At 40.1% G+C, this 13,728-nt stretch overlaps 1 protein-coding gene across 7 annotated transcripts in view; it reads right to left on the bottom strand.

Annotated features, from left to right (window-relative positions):
- The window catches only part of sox6 (SRY-box transcription factor 6), a 162,150-nt gene that overhangs the window by 29,730 nt on the left and 118,692 nt on the right, over nucleotides 1-13,728 (bottom strand). For all 7 annotated transcript variants that reach the window (XM_047362727.1, XM_047362724.1, XM_047362723.1 and 4 more), the window contains one exon: nucleotides 7,326-7,405. In XM_047362727.1, coding sequence (XP_047218683.1) covers nucleotides 7,326-7,405 — 80 coding nt within the window. The remainder of the gene's footprint in view (nucleotides 1-7,325; nucleotides 7,406-13,728) is intronic.

Here is a 13,728-nt window from a genome sequence, read left to right as displayed (position 1 = left end):
ACTGTGCAATCTGTGTTTACTGCACCATCTAGAGTCTTGTAATTAAGTTGTTTGTTTAATAACGTTTAAAAAATAGAAACACACATTCCTGTAACACTACAAAAGTGGCTACATAATTTCTTGTGCAAAAACAACGCTATGCTATGCCAATGCTTAGAATTTCCGTCACATGATGCCTTTAATGATTAGACTGAGGTATTCTTGAGATGCAGGATTGCATTTGGAGGGAAATGGCTTGAGTCCAACAAGGTAAACTGTTCAGCTTGTTCAGTCAGATTGCGCTGTCATGGATAATCTAATTCTGCTTCAACTGGCCAGTTAACAAACCTTATCTCATTTTCTGTTTCGAACAGCCACATACCGACTGCAGTTGTAAAAATGTCACCTGGCCCTCACTGTCCTCACGTCTGGTGGTTTAAATCAAGAGGAAAACAACATAAAGCATGAAGTCAATGTAAATCTCTCATGGTATAAACCCATATGTGCTCTTCTAAGAAACTTTATCGGTCTGACTCATGCACAAAAGGTCCATTCTTCCAGGGGACCTAGGGATAACAACAGCACATGGGCAGCGGAAATGACCGACTGATTATGTTCTCGCAATGATAGTGATGCCTCCACCTCTGATACAAGCAGCCTTTTGTCCCAGATGGTAGACACAGCAGTTGACCTAACTCCACTTTCTTCCCATCCAGGTGAGACTTGTCGATAGATAGAGGTATTTTGCATGTTAAAGAGAAGTAAGAATTGAAGAATTTGTTTTGAAAAGAAAGTAAACTTCAGGTTTCTATTTAGTGACTGTTACTTTAGGACACGAGGACGTCTTAGCAGATGTCTGCTGGGCTGATGTTTGCCAATGGGCCTTATGTTGGGCATAATCCCACCTTGAGTGGGAAGAACTTGATTGTACTGGAAAGAGAGCTTAATTAGACACTGCCTCGAATACCTCACAGTCAGGATTCTGCCATTGATTAGCAGGTTCCGGTGTGACAGGCAGGGGCTTTCCTTGTGACTAGGAATGCTCTGAACATCAAAGAACAATACATTTAATTAGGAAAAAAATATGCTGCTGAAGCTAAAAATGCATTATGACATTATAGTTACATATACAATTCTGCTTATTCCATTAAATATTTTGGTTCTATATTAAAATGTGAAAGGTTAGCTCTACTGTTTTGGTCCATTATAATCATTTTCAAATTTCTAATCCGCCCTATTTTTATAGTGCCTTGTAAGACTATTAACATCATTTGAATTATTACCACATTACAACCAAAAAGCTGTAGCAGCATTGTACTGGGGGGATGATTTTTTTAACAGGGACAGTTGAAGAAAGATAAGAGTAGAGATTGAGGCAGAGGTTTATCTTTCATTAGGACGGTGGCCCTAGAAATATAGCCAGTTACTCTGAAAGGTTCATATCAAAGTATATCCATGTGTTAGAGTGGGTCAGACCTTAATCCAATGGAAAATATGATGCACAACGTGAAAACTAGGACTCGGAGATATTAATAAAAGTAATCATTTTGAATTGGAAATGGTACATGTGAATGAAAATCTTTTCAGGGACTTCTATATTCTAAAATCTTGCAAGCTAGATACTTTATTGTCAGTTTCTGTAGAAACGTGCTCATGTTCTTGATAGGATAAAGATAACTTGTATTTGTAAAGTGTGTTTTTTTATGCTTATCATATTTTATACACAAGATAAGAAATCATATGAAGACTGAACTCAAGTAAAAACTAGAAACAATTGTTAAGCGAGGCTAAATGCCTCCCAAGACTCTACATCCCTTGGTTTATTTTTTCTGATCTAATGTTTCACCTCTTGATATTTACTGACCATTTGGGGCAAAAAAAGGTTGAAGGTATTAAAGTTTAAGCTGAGAGTTGATGTTCTGACTGTGGAGTCATAGGGGGGAACGTGAGAGCCTCATAATGCTTCTCATTCAATTTTCTCTCAATACACATATATTTTTATTTGTAGTAAAAGGTAGTTTAATGTGAATTGTCATCAATAAAAGTGCAGATACATATTGTTACTGTGAAAAACTGTGTGAAAAGTAGTAATTTAGTACTTTAGAAATCGTAAACAAACACAGCACCTAAGCACTTTGTTTTGACCCCATCATTCTCAATTTTCCTGCAGAACGTTGCAGATTTCAGTGAGCATAGATTTAAAGTGTGTGCAAACACACCCAAGGTCAGTCTGTTAGCCTTGGATAATTAAAAACAAGCCCTCTGGAGGCAGCAGAGGTTAAATGGGGAGGTTCAGTTATCTGCTTGTGACATTAAACTCAGATTGTGCACTCTGCTGATGATGTTAAACATATTAGATGCATAATATGTGATTAACTTTAGGAGATATTTTTAATATGCTGAAATGTGTTGTAAATGTGTGGTACAATAAAATGCAAATATCTTTATGCTTCTCTAAAACAAACAAATGGCTTTTTATTAGGACAGAGTCACTACTTAGTGCAGTGTGCAGAAAATGTAGTTGCATGCTCGCAGGAAAGTTATACATTGTACATACCTTCCTTAAGGTAGATGTAGATTAAGCATAATTTATTAGCAGCACAATCTTAAAGAGACTCTAACCTCTTTGTGTGTCTGTCTGCTTGTGTCTCAATCACTTCTGTTTAGCCTGGGCACTGAGCACTAGACTGGATATGAGGGCATTAACTGTGCTTCAGTGCACCAAACCATTTAAAAGGCAGCACAGCGCCAGCCCCGTTTGCCACAAGGCTTGTACAGGCTCATTGCCCGGGGCGACCATGCAGGCTGACCCAGGCTAAGCCCAGATGTCAGGAGTGGAGGAAGGCGTCCTGGTGCACTGTGCCGATGCTTTCCAGTATGGCTCAACATCTGTTTCATCTGCTGGCGCCCAACCTGCTCCACTCTGACCCTCCTCCCTCCTCATGGCCTTCCTCTGTCTTTCTTATACTTTTCTGTGAGTTTCTCGTCAGCATACACACACACAAACACACACAATCACATTTTATGAATGTGGGTACTTCAAGGCCTGTGGCCCCCGGAGCCAGCCCTCCCATTCACTACTGCTCACTGCATTACTGACTCTGTCTGTCCATCTGTCCCCCTGTTCACCCCTGCCTCAATCCAGCTGCTCACCTTGCCGTCCTATTAGCCAGCCTTCCACTCATTCTAGCTTTGCTGCTCTGCTCTGGGTTACCTTCAAAGACCTGACTCCTTTGCTCATAAACACAGAAACAGCTGCTCTCTACAGTATGCCTCTCTTTTCTTCCCTCCTCCTCCTCCTCTCTTCCTCTCTTTCAAAGTCAAAAGTGCTTCACTTGTTAATGATAGAAGCATTTCTCCACATCTGTACCACACAGGCATTTACATCCAAACAAAAGATAATGTGCAGTTTGCTGCTCTCCCACTTTCTTCCTGTTTGTCCCTGACTGTGTAACACTGTTGCTTATCGCTGCAGTCGTCTAAGCCCGTGAGTACTCCTTCAGATGTGTCTGTCTGCTTGAGATGTGGTCCTGGTTAGTTGTTAAGCGCATGGGCTGCTTTTCATCTTTACAGTGGCAGCACCGGGCTAGGATAGGCTCAGCTTTATCACGAGCCTGTATGAGAGGTGCCACATCCAATGTTACTTTACGTCTAATCTCAAGCTGCTCAATTTCAAGTACTGTAAAGCAGGAGGATGTCACGGGCATGGACAATTCAGAAGAGGAAAAGCAGAAGAATGAGAAAAGAAAGGGTGATGGTAATTGACAGAGAGAAATCCACAAACTAAAACACTTAGAGGTAGTTTCAGCTGTGGATTGGAAACTGGAAAAGCAATACAGAAACTAAGAAAGCAAGAGAGGGAAAATTGGAGCCAGACTGAGTGAAAGCAGAAGCTTTCTCTCTATTTATTTAGTCCAAGGGTGATACTACATACAGGGAACCCAGATGTTCTGCTTTATCCAATGATACTTTAACTTGTAAATGGCTTGCACTCAAATGTCTGCTTTCTGTGATATAAAACAGAGCTGCATTGAAGGTTGTCCCACTGTTCATTTGTTCTGTTAAAAAGACGGGCGATGTATTAAGTTCACATTCTCCGAGAGTAAATAGTTTTTCACTTGGCAACTGATGCGAGGGATAGTGTACAAACAGCAAATTAAATGCTGTCCCAGACAGAAAATTCTTTTGTGGAGTTAGGAAAATCCCCTTCTTGTCTCCTTGCTCAATTGAATATAGTAGGTGTCCCGACAGATTGGTGGGGCACAATCCAAGCACAATTTCCTCTTTTAGGTGAGACGTGTCAGCTGTAATCAGTGAAGGACAGGCAGGCGAGGAGCTATTGTTTCCTGCTGGTCCTGGGCTCATCCCGGCTCTGTGTGGGCACTAATGAAGAGAGGCATGTCGCGCTGGGATAGTTTACCCGCCTCCTCTCCTGTGAGTTGTGGACCAGAGCCAATCTGTCAGGAAAACATTGAGTGAAATTGCCCCGTGGTACAGCAGCACCCGGTGACAGCCACTCGCCGACTGTCAGCCGCTAGAGTGATGCCACCCGCCTGTATTGACAAGCAAATTACAGTCTCCCAACAATCAAACGTGGCCTGGAAGATTCATTTACATCTATCAGCTATAAGCCTTTGTTACCTCGTCGTTTTTTTTTCCTCTTTTCTTAGAGAGAAAAAGGCAGGGAACCGGGGGAGGAACCCAGATTGTTATGACAGAGGAGATTGTGAAGAGGCTGCGCAGCAAACATTAAGACTGACGGAGCGGTCAACCTTGTCTGGCCGGATGGCTGATCGCATTACCTCTGTAACATTGTGGGAATTAATTCTACCAATAAGATAATTTTTAAAGGTTCATATATTGTGCAATCTAAACTGAGTAAATTGGTGAAAATTATACCTTCCTTGGCAGCTGACAGGAGAAGATGTTTTAATTAGTGGGAGCTGCTTGTTCACCCATATGCGAGAAAGATATTCTTTCTGTTAGTGTGTAAGAATATAGGGAAGACAAACAATGGCTTTGGAGTTGAAAATGAAGTACAGCTTTGCTCCAGTGGTTAATGAGAAAAGTTCCTTATGTAAAAAATGGGATGACCTTAATACCGAGAATTAAATCAATACATCTAATCATAGTTTTGTGTCGTTTCCTAAAATATACAGTATTAATAACCTGCTTTAAAGCACGACACATATTAAATTTATTCAAACAGGTGCTTTTTTGTTGTTCTTCTGGTTCATTTTTACCTTACTTAGTTTCTATTTAAAAAATATAAACTTTAAACAAGTTTGTTTCTAAAAAAAAAGAAAAGAAATGTTGCTATTACAGGAGCATGGAGGTAAAAACTCACTTAATTTCATGTCTGAATTGATATGGTGTTTTTAATCATGGCAGGCCCCCCGGCGCTTTGTGGAGGAAGTTGTGGCAGTCACGTGGTTTGTTGATCCCAGCTATGTATTAAAGGGCATGTTTGACTTGCCTCACTGTTTTGAGGAGGAATCTCTGTGCAGAGTAAATAGCAGACAGTGGGGCGGAATATGTGACGGGCTGACAGAGTTCAATTAATGAAAAATGCACCTCTTTTTTGTTTACTGTGTTCTGTAAAGGTCAGCCAAGTCATGGTCTTAGAGGCACTGTTTTTGCCCATTCCCAGGGTTAAACACATAATCTGAATTAATGACTCTCTAGACCCGTCTGCCCTTCTCAGCCCGACCTCAGATATATGTCTGTCTCATCTGACCTCACATGCCCCTATAAATAGTCTTGTATTTGTCTATCTAAACTGACACTCCCTTCCTGTAAACTTCACCACGCTACACCAACCCATTCTCTCCAGAAACACTCTCCAGATCAGGCTTAACTTTTACTTTTTCCATGAGCAGAATCATTCAACACCTTCCATGCTTCTGACAGCTCTCCTTGTGGCTGCATAATGAGGCACGGCTCTTCAGAGCAGGCTGCATGCATTGTTAGAACTTGCCAAGGCTCATTACTATTATTGATGGAAGCCTCAAAAGGACAAATACCACGTAGAGTTTCGCCTTTTATTGTTAGGCTCTCTTTACATGTTCCTCATTGGCGTTGAGCATCACAGGTCACAGCAGTGAAAATCTCCATTTCAACTCAGCCTCAGTGGCCACTTAACCACATCTGAGCAGAGATGCTCTTTAATTTCTCACTTCCTTCTTTTGTTTTCAGAGAGCATTACTGAAGTCTAGTTTCACAAAGAAATAAGATCTACAATTACTCAGATCTGCAACAGAACCCAACAATTAGAGATCCCAAAAAAAAAAACACTCAAATATGTAGTTTGTCAATCAGATCCTCATTTCTTCTGTATTTTTATGCAAATAAGAGCTAAAAAAATCTTAGGAAGAAAATTATTATCACTGATCCAGAAACTAAGATTGGGTTTGGTATCTCAAAGTGGATTCAGGAAGTGTTCAGGAAATAAGTCTTTCAAAAAAACAAAAAAATTATATGCTACTTGGCAAAAAAAATCAACGAGTAAAAACATAAAACAATGGTTGACTGGGTACACTAAAACAGGAATGTACAACATGAAACAACAGCAGTAAAGATAAAACTGCATAATCAAAACAATAACCTATCATTAAATCATAAATGTTAAACCAGAACAATAAATCAATATAAAACAAAAATCACAAAACAAACTTGACATGCGGGTTGAAGGAAGCTAACGTTTATGTGCTTATATTGTCATAATGTTAACTGTAAATGAGAGAATGCTGATTATTATCTACATTAAGCATTACAGCCTGGGGTTAAGTCCTGACCTGGGTTTAGCTCTTTTAAATGTTGCGTGAGAAGCTTCCTGGAGCAGCCCGTAGGGGGTTTGGGGCCGATCTCAAACTTTTTCTGAGGCTCAAACCTCGGCTCAGCCCATCTCAAGATAGAAGTTATTTCTCTGTCACACTCGTATTCAAACTGATTTTTATCTATGCTTTCCTCTTAACTCTTCTCTTCACACAGCCTAATCAAAAATTGCACTGACTTTGTTAGACAAAAGCAATAAGAAGCCTTTTTTTCAACAGGAAATTGTCCTGTGATAAATTCACTGGCAGAGGATTAAAGTAACCAAAGTGATTCTCATTCTCTCTAATAACTATTATCTTCCCAACTCCTCTGTCTGGCAGAACAAGTGGGGATAAATCTTCTTTAAAATGGGGATAAATTACATATGTAAGGTGATAAGCGGGTGTGAGCCAGGGGGGTCTCCAGGACTATTTAGTGTGCAGCTCATTACTTGGCTCACAGCTGCTTAGCCATCCTTTTTGCCCTGAGCTTGGCGGCGTCCCAAGCATTCTTTGTCATAGGACTGTACATACCTGGAGCTGGAGGGGGCTGAGTCCTGACGCTGCTGCAGCTGCCATTGTGGATGGAATGAACTGCACCGGGTAGTTATCACCTGTCAGGGAGGGAGAGAAAGACAACAATACATACAGGTTCAGACAATGAACTGGGCCCACAGCATCCAGACAAGTGCCAACAGGGATTGTGGACACTTTGCTGCTCTTGCCACAGTAACGTGGCACATTGCAACGTGCCCTCGGCTTCAAGCCCAAACATCTGCATTAACAAAAGGCTAAAGTTGGTTTGACTAGAGTAGGATTATTGAGAAACGTTACACACCATTCCCCTCCTTACTCCACCTGCACACTATTCATCGTGAAAAAAAACTGCATGGATTAACAAGTTTGAATTTTTCTGAGGTTTGTTATCAGAGTGAGTTTGTATCATGGTAACATGTACAGTGCCATGCAAAAGTATTTAACCACTCATAAACCTTTTACACATTTTGGGACATTCCAGGCTGGATTTTGTTTTTGTAATAGACTCACATAAAGTAGCGATAATTGTAACTTTTCTGAATACATACACACATATATATATATATATATATATATATTTATATATGTAAGATTTTTTTTTTACTTCTCTCAGCAGCAAATAAAGAATATTTTTAAAAGATTTTTAACTAATTTTATTTTATGTTCTATTCTAAAATCTAAAAAAATGGAAAGTAGTATATTGTGTGGATAGATAGATAATACAACAATATTTAAATGTCAATGTTGATGTTTGGAAGTGTTTTAATAAATTTTTTTTATTATGTTTAAGTCCCTTTGGAGTCGTTTTGATATTTAAAAAAACTAGCATACCCCCCTGTACCCGAATGCAGCATGCACAGCTGTTGGGAAAATATCATCTCATCAATGGAAGTTCATCCGACTTGCATTTTATATAATTTACATTTTGGGCCATTCTAACATATAAATATGTTGTGATCTAAACCATTAATTTGAGCCAACTTTTTCTTCCTAGATTGTCCTAAATTAGGCTTTGTCCATCTCCATATCATTTCAGACCAGCTTCCATGTCCCGGCTGAAGAAGAGCATCCCCATAGCATCGTGCTGCCATCAGCATGTTTCACCTCAGAGGATGAATTATTCAGAATGTGCCATATTAGTTTGACACCACACATAGAGCCCATGGGGGTCAGGTTTGGTCTCATCTGACCAGAGCACCCTCTTCCACATGTTTTCTGTTGTTCTTTTGGAAGATTCTCCCACCTGAGCAGTGGATCACTGCAGCTCTTCAAGAGTTACCATGGGCCTCAAGGATGCTTTCAATTGTTTTCAATGGAGGTTTATTTAGGGGTAAAAGAATAAAGGGGGGTTTAAACAAATGCATGCCACACTTAAATTTCCACTTAAAGAACAAAGATAATTTTACTTCCACTTCTACATAAAATCATGAAAAACACACAGCAGTTTTGAGGTTGTAATGTTCAATTAATATGAACACTTCTGCAGGCACCGTAACATATCTTTCCTTGATATCAGTTAGTCAGTTTGTAAAGACATAAGGCATGTTCTCTCAGGCAGTTCTCACAGCTGTAGACTTGTCTAGCTATTGTTCAACACATTGTTTGTTTCTGACTGATAGCTTTGGCAGCACAGTGAAAGCACTTGTGTGAAAACTGGTTGGAACAAGTGTGTGGAGTCCCAACAACAAGGGTGAAGAAAAAAATAAATACTAAAACCCGTTCTTATCTCGCTTATCACTGTAATCAAGCAACAAAGACAACTGTGCTTCCTTTTATTACCATTAGCCTGCTACAAGAACATTTGTCAGACAACTATTTAGAAAACAGCTTCAGTAGAAGTGATATCGTTAACAATATTGAGACTTTTACACACTCGATCTAGCATGTTGAAGTGGGCAGAGCATGTCTTTTGACACAGCACAGCAATCATACAGGAGAGGTTGGTTTGAGGCATGTGTCTGAGGTAGGAAAGGAGGTGGGGTGCGCTGTGGGAGTGGGGATGGGGTTGTTGGCCTTCGCTCAAACCCCACTTCTGCCTGTCACTTCTCCTCACAAACATATGGAGCCATTAAGCCACAGACAAGGTAAATGTATGTACCTTCTCTTTCACTTTGCCCTCGTCCGCCTGCCTCACTGCAATCTTGTACAGCACTGCACAATGTTATACAGGCCATGGAAATTCAATCCCCATTTAGTGCCAAATAAAATCACTCAGCAGAAGGGGTTTCGAATGGTGCAAGGTTAGATGTACAGGGGGGTGGACTGTGGTTATTTCTACACCTCCTCTTTTTATTATTGCTTTCTCCCTGTCTCATTTGCTCTCTGCAGACTGTGACGTAGGATTTGAGGATAATAAATGGCTGGGTGTCTCTAGATGTCATGTGAAACCTGAGAAGGGTCATGTGCCACTTTTCAGCTGCCAGGGGGGTCTGGCATTGCAAGGTCTGGGTTTTTGGGCTTGCAGTGTCTGTGTGGAGGAACTAGACTCCAGCTTGGCGTCACTGACTGCTAAAAAAAAAAATTTAAATTAAAAACTTTTTTTTCTCAAACATTTCATGCCCAGAGTATGGGTTATAAATTCCACGGTCGGGTGGGAGGTAGCTCAGGTGACGGCACTGCTATATTTCTAGGTTCAAGTGGTACCATAAAACGTAAGTCATAGACCTGCTGAGGGTTGACAGATGATGCTGAGGCCTTTCTTAGGGTCAAATAAGTCATAAAGTAAAGGCTATAGGACTCGAAGCTGAAACTTGATTATATTTGTAAAAATAACATTAAGTTTTCCATATTTAAGGTAAAGGTTTTTTTTCTCATGATCTGACAACTTAACCTTATGTAACTAAATTTATAATGTAGGCTGTTAAGAAAGGAAAGCTATACTGCAATATAGCGGCAGTTCTAGCATGAACTGGCAAAGAACATTTCTCCGTGCCTGCAGATGGCTTTTAATTTAATTTATTTAATTTTTTGCAGAGAACGGCAGGGAACTTTCACTTTTTTCTTGGGATGTTGTCCAAAGGTCTTGCAAAACCCAGAAGATGTTTTAAAGAATATGTAATCGGTTTAGAAAAATTTGGTTCAAGTTTCACCTCTCTGTGCATTGCCGTTGTCATACTTGTTTCAGTCTAAGCTTGTCTTGTTACTTTAAAACCAGAAAATGTTTTATTTTTATTTAATTTCATAGAAAGAATAAAGATTAATAAAGATTAATTGAATCTCAAACTGGATCTTAAAATATTTCTTTCCAGTGAGGCCTTTTGAACCTTTAATGTTTAAATTCAGTCCAGAGTTTTAAAAAATGGTCAAATGGACATCTAATCTAGCAATAATTCAGACATACAGTTGACCAAAAGATTGGACACACCTTCTCATTCAAAGAGTTGTCTTTATTTTCATGAATATGAATATTGTAGCTTCACACTGAAGGCATCAAAACTATGAATTAACACGTGGAATTATATACTGAACAAAAAAGTGTGAAACAACTGAAAATATGTCTTATATTCTAGGTTCTTCAAAGTAGCCACCTTTTGCTTTGATTACTGATCCGCACACTCTTGGCATTCTGTTGAGGAGCTTCAAGAGGTAGTCACCTGAAATGGTTTTCCAACAGTCTTGAAGGAGTTCCCAGAGATGCTTAGCACTTGTTGGCCCTTTTGCCTTCATCTGCGGTCCAGCTCACCCCAAACCATCTCGATTGGGTTCAGGTCCGGTGACTGTGGAGGCCAGGTCATCTGGCGCAGCACCCCATCACTCTCCTTCTTGGTCAAATAGCCCTTACACAGCCTGGAGGTGTGTTTGGGATCATTGTCCTGTTGAAAAATAAATGATGGTCCAACTAAACGGAAACCGGATGGAATAGCATGCCGCTGCAAGATTCTGTGGTAGCCATGCTGGTTCAGGATGCCTTCAATTTTGAAGAAATCCCCAACAGTGTCACCAGCAAAGCACCCTCACACCATCACACCTCCTCCTCCATGCTTCACGGTGGGAACCAGGCATGTAGAGTCCATCCGTTCACCTTCTGCGCCGCAAAAGACACGGTGGTTGGAACCAAAGATCTAAAACTTGGACTCATCAGACCAAAGCACAGATTTCTACTGGTCTAATGTCCATTCCTTGTGTTCTTTAGTCCAAACAAGTCTCTTCTGCTTGTTGCCAGTCCTCAGCAGTGGTTTCCTAGCAGCTATTTTACCATGAAGGCCTGATTCACACAGTCTCCTCTTCACAGTTGTTCTAGAGATGTGTCTGCTGCTAGAACTCTGTGTGGCATTGACCTGTTCTCTAATCTGGGCTGCTGTTAACCTGCGATTTATGAGGCTGGTGACTCGAATGAACTTATCGTCCGCAGCAGAGGTGACTCTTGGTCTTCCATTCCTGGGGCGGTCCTCATGTGAGCCAGTTTCTTTGTAGCGCTTGATTGTTTTTGCGACCGCATTTGGGGACACTTTCAAGTTTTCCCAATTGTTCAGACTTACTGACCTTCATTTCTTAAAGTAATGATGGCCACTCGTTTTTCTTTACTTAGCTGCTTTTTTCTTGCCATAAAACAAATTCTAACAGTCTATTCAGTAGGACTATCAGCTGTGTACTGTATCCACCTCCTGCACAACACAACTGATGGTCCCAACCCCATTTATAAGGCTTTAAATCCTACTTATTAAACCTGACAGGGCACACCTGTGAAGTGAAAACCATTTCAGGTGACCTCTTGAAGCTCATCAACAGAATGCCAAGAGTGTGTGGAGCAGTAATCAAAGCAAAAGGTGCTACTTTGAAGAACCTAGAATATAAGACATATTTTCAGTTGTTTCACACTTTTTTGTTCAGTATATAATTCCACATGTGTTAATTCATAGTTTTGATGCCTTCAGTGTGAAGCTACAATATTCATAGTCATGAAAATAAAGAAAACTCTTTGAATGAGAAGGTGTGTCCAAACTTTTGGTCTGTACTGTAGTTCCTTTCAACTCTTACACTGACCAAACGACAGAGTAGTGCACCACTCCTCTTTGACTGACATGCCAAAAAGCAATAGAAAAGTTGTTTGGGATGCAACTGACTTTTTGTTTTTGTTTGTTCTTGAGCACATAGGTTGCCATCTAATAAAGTGACACCCTGGGCGAAGAGCCAGTTTTAATAAGACAAGTTGTAAAATAAAATAGCAAGGCAAAACTTATTGGGAATGAGAAACAATTTGGGGCCTATTCTGCAGGTCCTCCAGAGACTAAGTGCTGTCATGTTTGTGCAAACAGACTGAAAAAGTCCAACTAGCATCTATTTGTTTAAAAGATAACTTTGTGCCTGTATGACTGTGCTTGTCCACTAGGCAACTCCCGGTCATTGAGCACAGCCAGAGCAGGAGGTGATGACCTACCTCCATGATGCCAGAATGACTCTTTTGCCATAAGAGCACCACAGGGTTGGGGGGGCCATGACGGGCTGCCCCTGTGAGCTGTCTCATAATGATAACATTAGATTAGAGTGCCTTATAGTCCACTTCATGGAGAATGAGCACAGCAGCACCCTTTACACCCTGCAGATGGTTGGTGATAACATTGTTTGCCATGTGGAATAGTCGTGAAAGAAAAGGCAGACTAAAAACGTTGTTTTCTGACCCTCTTTGCTATTTCATCATGAACTCATGAATTATGCAGTAACCTTACACATCGTGACCCCTGACCATGATTCCATAATAGCTCTTGTTATTTGAACTAAAACATTTTCCTTGTCAAATCTATTGCGAAAAAGCAAAGTGGTGAAAGACTCCCCCTTAGGCACTTTGTTTTCAGCTGTCATGGCTCCATAGTTCCAAAATCGCTGACTTTCTTTTTCATGCAGTGGTGCTATAGTTAATTCATTACCTGCTCTACCACACCTTGTAATGCTCTGTTCTGAACCTGCTAACTTCTGACTGGTTGTTTTTTCCTTTTGCTATTTTACATATATATGTATATATAGAAGTGAAAACAAGAACACTTTTTCCAAGGAAAATGTAGTTTATTTTGTCAGTAAAATCTGAGTTTTGGATTGGTAAGAAGTAATTTAGTTTTTGCATAATACAACTGATAATACAAACTTGTAGTGTAAAACCTGCATGTGTTAAAAATGTTTTGACAAGGGATCAATCAACATGTACCAGCAATAATTCTTTTACTAGGTGTGCAGCTTCTTTTTTTACCTGATTCAAAAGAAGAAAGGAAATAACTAGACATGCCTTTACATGCCAGGAGCACAGTTTCATGTGAAAGGTAATCTGGTATTCTATCATCTACAAAGTATCAACATTATATCTTATCACTAATTACTGAATTTAACAATGACAAAATTATGGATCTTTAATTTATGCTCAGGGTGATTGGATGGCTTTAAAGGCAGGGTTAATTTCCTCTGTTAATAG

The sequence above is a fragment of the Girardinichthys multiradiatus genome, chromosome 4 (genome assembly GCF_021462225.1).
Source record: "Girardinichthys multiradiatus isolate DD_20200921_A chromosome 4, DD_fGirMul_XY1, whole genome shotgun sequence".
NCBI classification, from domain to species: Eukaryota; Metazoa; Chordata; class Actinopteri; order Cyprinodontiformes; family Goodeidae; genus Girardinichthys; species Girardinichthys multiradiatus.
This window is presented reverse-complemented; position numbering and strand designations above follow the sequence as displayed.